The sequence below is a fragment of the Toxorhynchites rutilus genome, chromosome 2, assembly GCF_029784135.1.
Source record: "Toxorhynchites rutilus septentrionalis strain SRP chromosome 2, ASM2978413v1, whole genome shotgun sequence".
Taxonomy (NCBI): Eukaryota; Metazoa; Arthropoda; class Insecta; order Diptera; family Culicidae; genus Toxorhynchites; species Toxorhynchites rutilus.
Genome location: NC_073745.1, coordinates 342,722,212 through 342,730,559, shown reverse-complemented (window position 1 = coordinate 342,730,559; position 8,348 = coordinate 342,722,212). Strand labels below are relative to the sequence as shown.

Below are 8,348 nucleotides of genomic sequence, written 5' to 3'. Positions count from 1 at the left end.
CAAACGGTTATGTGTGAATTGCTTCCGTTCGGATCACTTCGCTCGAAACTGCTCATCTAATTACACATGCCGAGTGTGTAGAAAGCGCCATCATTCTCTTTTACATTCGGGATATACTAATGTTTCATTACACACCGTTCAGGAATCCACATCAAGAACATCCAATGAAAATTGTAATCCAATACAGCAACTGAATACGTTCCAGCCAAATGATCAGCGCAACGCACAATCAACTTCAGTCACTACTAATCCTACTCAAATGAGAAGCAATGATGTTGTTCGAGATCCACCTCCAAACATTTTCATCCTGACAGTAGTTCTTCAAGTCGAGGACGCATATGGAAAGATGCATTATGCTCGTGCCCTTCTTGACAGTGGATCTCAACCCAATTTGATGTCGGATCGACTCGCCCAATTGCTTCGTTTGAAACGACAAAAGTCGAACGTTCTTGTACAGGGCATAGGAGAGAAATCTGAGCACGCAAACGATTCCGTGTCCACTGTAATCCGCTCACGGAAAGTCGATTTTGCACGCAACGTAAACTTCCTCGTACTTCGAAAAATGACTTCCAATCTTCCCGCTAATACCATTACAGTTGAACACTGGAAAATACCCAAGGACATATTCCTGGCCGACCCCGGTTTCAATCGTTCCAGTGAGGTAGATCTAATCCTGGGATCGCAGTTTTTCTTTGATTTCTTTCCAACCAGCTCTCGAATTCAACTTTCCGAAACACTCCCAATTTTCGTCGAAAGTGTGTTCGGCTGGATTGTTGCTGGTGGAGAACAACTCGTTCCATCTTCTAAAGATTCGATCTGTTGCCAAACTGTTATCGTTTCGATGGATTCACTTGAGAAGAGCATGGAGAAGTTCTGGAGTATCGAAGAAGTCTCTATCGCTCCCACCTTTTCCTCTGAAGAAATGGCGTGTGAGGAATATTATGCATCGACAGTTTCCCGAACCGATGAAGGCCGATATGTAGTGCGCTACCCAAAGCGTGAAAAGTTTAGTTCAATGATCGGAGAGTCCAAGTCTGCAGCTGTTCGACGATTCACCTTATTAGAAAATCGATTTTCCAAAGATCCTGAACTGAAGAAAAGCTATTATAAATTTATGGAAGAGTATATTTTCTTTGGTCACATGCGCCCTGTTGTGGATAGCGATAATAGTGAGTTACCTACATATTATCTTCCACATCACCCGGTGGTGAAAGAAGCCAGCACTACTACCAAAACCCGAGTTGTATTTGATGGTTCGAGCAAAACGTCGACAGGATATTCGCTAAATGACGCGCTGTAGGGCCAGTGGTACAGGATGATCTGCTGACCCTAGTGATACGATTCCGGAAATTTTATGTCGCGCTTGTAGCGGACATAGAAAAAATGTACCGCCAGGTGCTTATCCATCCCGATGATACCCACCTACAGAGAATCTATTGGCATTCCTGTCCTTCTGGGCCCCCAATTGCCTTTCAACTGTTCACCGTGACATATGGTCTTGGCCCTTCCTCTTACCTAGCCACGCGCACTCTCAAACAACTCGCTGACGACGAAGGCGACTGCTATCCACTTGGTGGCACTGCATTGAAAAAATCATTCTATGTTGATGACTTTATTGGTGGCGCTGATAGTATAGCGGAAGCCATTCAACTACGGAACGAATTGACGGAGCTATTATTTAAAGGAGGATTTCCCATTCGAAAATGGACATCGAACAAGCTTGAGGTATTACAGGGGATTGATGTCGAGCACATTGGAACCCAATCAAGTATCAGATTCGATCCTGAGGAGACCGTCAAAACTTTGGGTATTTCTTGGGAGCCAGAGACGGATCAATTTCGGTTTAATTACCGTGTGAATGAAAAGAATAATCGAATAACTAAGCGATCGATTTTATCAGCAATATCCCAATTATTTCACCCCTTAGGGCTGGTGGCACCTATCGTGATAAGGGGCAAAATGTTGATGCAAGAGCTGTGGCTGACAGCTTGTTCTTGGGATGAAGAAGTTCCTTCTAATCTGAAGCTAAAGTGGGAAAACCTCTACCATCAACTTCCCCAGTTATCAAGCTTCCGTATCCAACGACACGCCTTCGTTTCTAATACTGATGTTCAATTCCACACATTCGCAGATGCATCAGAAGCAGCTTACGGAGCATGCACCTTTGCTCGTTCAGTGGATCCAGAAGGCAATGTACGTATCATTTTAATTGCCGCAAAAACCAGAGTAGCGCCTCTTAAAAGACTATCTCTTCCTAAACTCGAACTGTGTGCAGCAGTCGTCGCAGCTAAACTTCACTCCCGGATACTTAAAGCCTTTGATATGAAAAACACAAATTCTTTCTACTGGTCTGATTCTACTGTGGTTCTACAATGGCTGAAATCTCCTCCACACACATGGAAAACCTTTATCGCCAATAGGGTTTCAGAAATCCAGACCACTACTAAAAGCATACAGTGGAATCATGTAGCAGGTTCTGAAAACCCTGCTGATCTTCTATCTCGCGGCATGAATGTGGAAGATTTCCTTCAAAGTTCTCTTTGGAAAAAAGGACCGGCATGGCTTTCTTATTCAGCGGAGAATTGGCCTATAGCAGAGCAATTCGAATCACCCGAAGCAGAAAGTGAACGCAAAATTAGTTTGACTGTTTCAACTAGAACTGAACTGGTATACAACTCGATTTTTTCACGATACTCAAAATTTTCACGCTTAGTTCGAGTCATCGGATATTGTGTGAGATTCACGGATAATGCACGAGCCAAAATCAGAACAACACCCATCGCTTCAAATGGTTCTACCCCCAGCACTTCGTTGAACGTCCAACAACTTCTGAGATCTAAAACAATACTGATTCGTCTAGCTCAGGCTGAAGGTTTTCCAGAAGAGATTCGAGACCTTCAAAACGACATGGTAGTGAAAAGGCAATCTTCAATTCGTTTATTTAATCCATTTCTGGATCAGTCAGGTATATTGAGAGTGGGAGGGCGGCTTAGATTGGCAGAAAATCATACGAATCCAAACATCCAGCTTTACTTCCCAGTTTCCAACCGCTTGCTAAGCTTATAGCAAAATCAATTCACCTAAAACTCATTCATGGTGGCGGCCGATTAACATTGGCTACAATGCGCGAAGAATATTGGCCTGTAAATGGTCGACGGTTGATTCGAAACGTAATAAGAAATTGTATGAAATGTACCCGAGCAAATCCCGTTCCGGTCCGTCAACAGATTGGCCAACTTCCTGTTGCTAGGATTACACCGAGCAGGCCCTTCATTGTTACAGGGGTTGATTACGCTGGACCCCTGTATTTGAAGGCAATACACAAGAGAGCTTCACCTACTAAAGCATATGTATGCTTGTTCATTTGTTTCGCAACGAAAGCAGTTCACCTAGAGCTGGTGAGTGATCTTCCGACGCCGGCCTTTCTCACCGCACTCCGTCGTTTTGTTGCTCGGCGGGGCCGCCCTGCGCATCTACACTCCGATAACGGCAAAAACATTATCGGAGCCCGAAACGAACTTCATGATCTGTATCGTATGTTGAGCGATCAAAACGAGGTTGATAAAATCCTAAGATTCTGCGTGGATGAACACATCACTTGGCACTTAAACCCACCAAAAACGCCTCATTTTGGTGGGCTCTGGGAGGCTGCCGTAAAGACAGCCAAACTTCAACTTTATCGTCAACTTGGCAATTCGCGTGTCTCTTTCGAAGATTTATCTACCATTCTTGCAGAGATAGAAGCAGCGATGAATTCAAGGCCACTTGTCCCGATGACAGAGGACCCCGAAGATTATAACGTCATCACACCGGCTCATTTTTTGATCGGGTCGAGCATGCATGCCATTCCAGATCCCAACGTTTGCGAAATCCATCTCACTCGCCTTGATCATTATCAACGACTGCAGCAGTTGTTCCAGAATTTTTGGCATTTCTGGAGAACCGAATACTTACAGGAGCTCCAACGAGACACCTGCAAATACCAACCAAACACGGAAATTCGACCAGGGAGACTAGTAGTGATAATCGACAATTTCCAACATCCAGTTCGTTGGCCCATAGCCCGCATTGCAGCTGTGCATCCAGGCAAGGACAAACTCATCAGAGTAGTGACCTTACGAACTCCTAAAGGACTCCTGACTCGGCCAGTAACAAAGATTTGCTTATTACCAGATGAATCGAGCGTCCAGCAGCAACACTGTGAACTTTAAACCAATAATGGAAAGTAGCAAGAAGAAAATTAAAATTCAACAATTGTATTATTATTATATAAGAACCATACATATTTTGTTTGAAATTGTCAATTTCAAAGTGGCGGCGATGTTACATCTAGATAAGAAATTTTATGGCTAAAAGCCTAAAAGAGGGGAAGGAGCATCTAAACACCGTAAAACATTTATTGTACCCTAAAATCCTCACATGTCAAATTTCGTTTCATTTGCTTGATTAATTCTCGATAATGCAAAAATTGGTGTTTCATTTGTATGACAGCCCCACCCTTAGAGAGGGGGCTGGAGTGTCTAACCACCATAGAAACATTTATTGCACCCGAAAACATCTATATATCTATATTGCTTGATTAATTCTCGAGTGATGTTGAAATTTGTGTTTCATTTGTATGTCAGCCTTCCCTAAGAGAGGGGGAAGGAGCATCTAAACACCGTAAAAACATTTATTGTACACTAAAATTTTCACATGCCAAATTTGGTTTCGTTTGCTAGATTAATTCTCGAGTAATGTAGAAATTTGTGTTTCATTTGTATGGCAGCCCCCGCTTGGAGAGAGAGAGAGAGGTGGAGTGTCTAACCACCATAGAAACATTTATTGTACCCTAATACCTCTACATGCCAAATTTAGTTTCATTTGCTTGATAAATTCTCGAATAATGCAGAACTTTATGTTTCATTTGTATGGAAGCCTTTCCATAGAGAAGGGGGGAGGGGTCTCAAACTATCATGAAAACCTTCTCCGCTCCCAAAAACCCCTACATACTAATTTTCTTGTCGATCGGTTCAGTAGTTTCCGAGTCCATAAGAATCAGACAGACAGAAATATATTTATATATATATATATTATTTTTAAGGTTATTCAAAACTGATTGATTCAATAAAATTGAACACTAAAGTGAATCTGGAGGTTGCCTATTTTTTTTTTTATATCTGTATTATAGTGACTTTCAACTCATTTGGCTGGTTCGTCACTTCAACTTCCATTTTTGGAAGAATGTCGGGAGTGAGAATTGAACTCGTGACCTTTAGCGTGAGAGGCATGGATGTTACCACTACGCCAGATCGCCTCCACCGGAGGTTGCCTATACATACCTGTGGTTCAATGATGCTGGAGCAATCAGATTTCAATTCTTATTATGATGTGAAACGCTCAGCACTGTAAACGTAGGAGAAGTGGGGGCATAGTGGTCACCCTAAGGAATAGGCCAATTTCCAGCGCCCACATACCAATTTAATTCCCGTTTCTCGAAGAATATTATAGTTCAACTCATTGTTCTTTAAGATAGCAAACGGCTTTTACTATAAAAATTCAAAATAGTACACTTTTCATCATTAGAAAAAAAAGGTGAAAAATCGAACTTTTTTTTTGCGTGGAGGTAAAGTGGTCACTTAGTGGGGGCAAAGTGGTCACCCGCCCATATCAAGCTAAATGGGATAGATTTATGTGTTATTTTCGTCCAAATTTGTGATATAGTAGGTACATGCATGAAATAAGCTTGGCCTATTCACCAAGAGTCTCAATTTTCGCTTGCATACAAAAGCGTAGTAAGAAACATATAACGTTCCGCATAATGAGGCTTGGTTTAGTTGGAGTGGAGTTTATCTAGGGTCAAAGCCACAAAAGGATCTTTTTCGAAAGCAGAATGTGATTTCACGAGAAATTCCTTAGATACCATGCACACAGAACTACGGCCGAATGGCTATCGAAAGAGTAATTTCTGTTTTTATTTGTATTTTGACATGCGACAGCTTTAATGATGTACAGGGTGCCTCAAAAGTCATTAAATTCTTCAAACATAAGATGACTATCAATACGGCATCTATAGTCAATAGTTATACTACGAAACAAGCAGGTGACCACTTTGCCCCCCATGACCAATTTTCCCCCACCACCCCAATAACCTAATGTTTTAAGGAAGAAAGCACAGCATATGTACATCATGTGGTACCTCTCGTTCGTCCTCTAGTTGGTACTCGTACGAAAATTGTCTCCGAAAGTCTTGAATTGAACTGATTTAATTTTCCCGACCACGCAGTCGTTTAACAGGGCTACGTTTACTGTAGTGCCAAATGAATGAGTTTAGTTCCGTCACCGGCAATCCACAAAACCAAGAATTTATTTCAGATCATCGACCAAGTGCAATTTTGTCGTAGAAAATTGCTTTGCGTTCACCGTTCTTTAAAATGGGCCTTCGATTGGAGATCCTCTGTTCTTGAAGTTAACGTTTTCCCGTTATCCGGCTAGAAGAACCAGAACAAGACATGCCAGGCTTCGAATTTTGAATCAGAACGACAAGTACTAAACGTCTTTTGCAATCAGAAATCAAAACAACAACCATGTTGTAATAACAACAATCACAAACTGAATCGTTCTCTCCGCTGTTGCGTTACCAGATGGTCGTAAACATTTCAGTTACAGTTCAATTGTCGCTCGCGGTAAGCCTATATATGCCCGTGGATCAATACTCATAGCTTATTCCCAACATGATTCGACCCAGTGAAGTTCTTATTCTACTGGTTGGCCTTGCGACCACTATCATCGCAAGAGATCAAGACCTGTTCCTCAGCGGGAATTGGCAATGGAAATTTTTCCAGGTGAGTCAAACAAATACGTGTTTACAGATTTAGCATTAACATTTCCGCACTCAAAGGCAATTTTTAACGAACGCCGAAACATCGTTACGTCGCCTTTCACGCTTCACATGGGCATGACTCTGATGGCCAGTACCGTCAACGATCGCTACACACTCCGGCAAATGCGGGACAAATTACACCTGGAAGAGAATATGGCGAAGACGATAGAGCTGTACCGTCGCCAGCTATCGATTCTGTCCCGGAACGAGGCACTCGCTTTCGGAACGAAAGCTTTCGCCATTGGAACGGATGAATTCAGCCCAGCTTTCGAGTCGGGCGCATACAACCTGAACGCTTCTATCCAACGGGATCCGTGGATGGACACCGCACGACTTATCAACGACGCGAACGAATGGGCCAAGCTTACAACCTCCGGCAGAATTGATAGTATTCTTCTGCCGAGGGACTTGAACCCGAACACGCGGTTCATCCTGCTGAATGCAATCGCTTTCCGGGGCGAGTGGGAAAACCAGTTCGATGTTGCAAACTCGAGACAGGAAAAGTTCCATGCGACGGGTGACTCCAAGTTCTACATGGCGAAAATGATGAGGCTTCAACAAACTCTTTTTCCAATGGCGGTTTATGAGCCTCTTAAGAGTTTGGCTCTAGAGTTGCCATTTAGAGACGACGACTTTTCTATGGTGCTGATATTGCCCCAAATGGGGGTTAATTTGACCCAACTAGTGGGTAATCTGAATCAGACTTCATTCCGGGAATTGTATAGTAGTTTAACTCCAACTAAAATTGCGGTCAAAATACCTCGGATTAGCATTCGGAACACGGTTAACGTTAACGCTATCTTCCGGAAGCTTCAACTCACAGCACCATTTGAGTGGAGTGTTTTTCAGGTGTTCAAAAATGAACGCTTGTCTTTAGACAAAGTAAAACACAGTGTTTCTTTGGAGGTGGACGAGAAGGGAGTTCGAGCGGCAGCAGTATCAGGTGAGTACTAAAACGGCATTTTGTGTTCTACATATTAAGTGATGGATTCTCTTCAAGCTGTATCGATGGTGATCCGAAGTGAGGCTCCTAGCTTTTCTGCAGATCGACCCTTTGTGTATGCTGTGATTAAAAAATCTCAACAATTTCCGTTGTTTATAGGGAATTATGCCTTTCCGATTGGCGAAACACCTCTACCGGTATGACAAGTATTGTTAAAGATATAAGAATAAATAATATTGATTACTATCAAGAAAAGTGTTTGTATTTGTAGTCAACTGAGTTTTTACTTTTCATATTTCTAAATAATTGACGTAAATTCAATAAATTCATGAATTCACGTAGATTTGAAAAGACTAAACATACCATAGAAACATAATAATCATAGGAATAGAAAAAAGTTTCATAATCGTTGGTGAGTGTATTCTTAGAAGCCCGATTGGTTAGAGAAACTGGTTAGTTTTGGATACCACATTCAGCATCAGCAGATTATCCTCCGGTTTTACATTTTCCGGATCGAGGAAATGCTTCACCATACCATTGGTG

General features: G+C 42.2%; 3 protein-coding genes across 3 annotated transcripts; all 3 read left to right on the top strand.

The window, feature by feature from the left end:
- The first annotated feature begins 259 nt into the window (after window positions 1-259).
- LOC129767158 (uncharacterized) lies at window positions 260-1,300 on the top strand. The gene has a single exon (XM_055767779.1). It carries the CDS (start codon window positions 260-262, stop codon window positions 1,298-1,300), a length of 1,041 nt encoding a protein of 346 aa, XP_055623754.1.
- A 1,822-nt stretch (window positions 1,301-3,122) lies between these two features.
- LOC129767157 (uncharacterized) lies at window positions 3,123-4,211 on the top strand. Its single transcript, XM_055767778.1, has one exon. It carries the CDS (start codon window positions 3,123-3,125, stop codon window positions 4,209-4,211), a length of 1,089 nt encoding a protein of 362 aa, XP_055623753.1.
- Window positions 4,212-6,687: 2,476 nt separating this feature from the next.
- On the top strand, window positions 6,688-8,043 carry LOC129768429 (serpin B8-like). Its single transcript, XM_055770082.1, has 3 exons — window positions 6,688-6,824; window positions 6,881-7,805; window positions 7,863-8,043. Exons 1-3 carry the CDS (start codon window positions 6,714-6,716, stop codon window positions 8,006-8,008), a joined length of 1,182 nt encoding a protein of 393 aa, XP_055626057.1. The 5' UTR covers window positions 6,688-6,713; the 3' UTR covers window positions 8,009-8,043.
- Window positions 8,044-8,348: the final 305 nt, after the last annotated feature.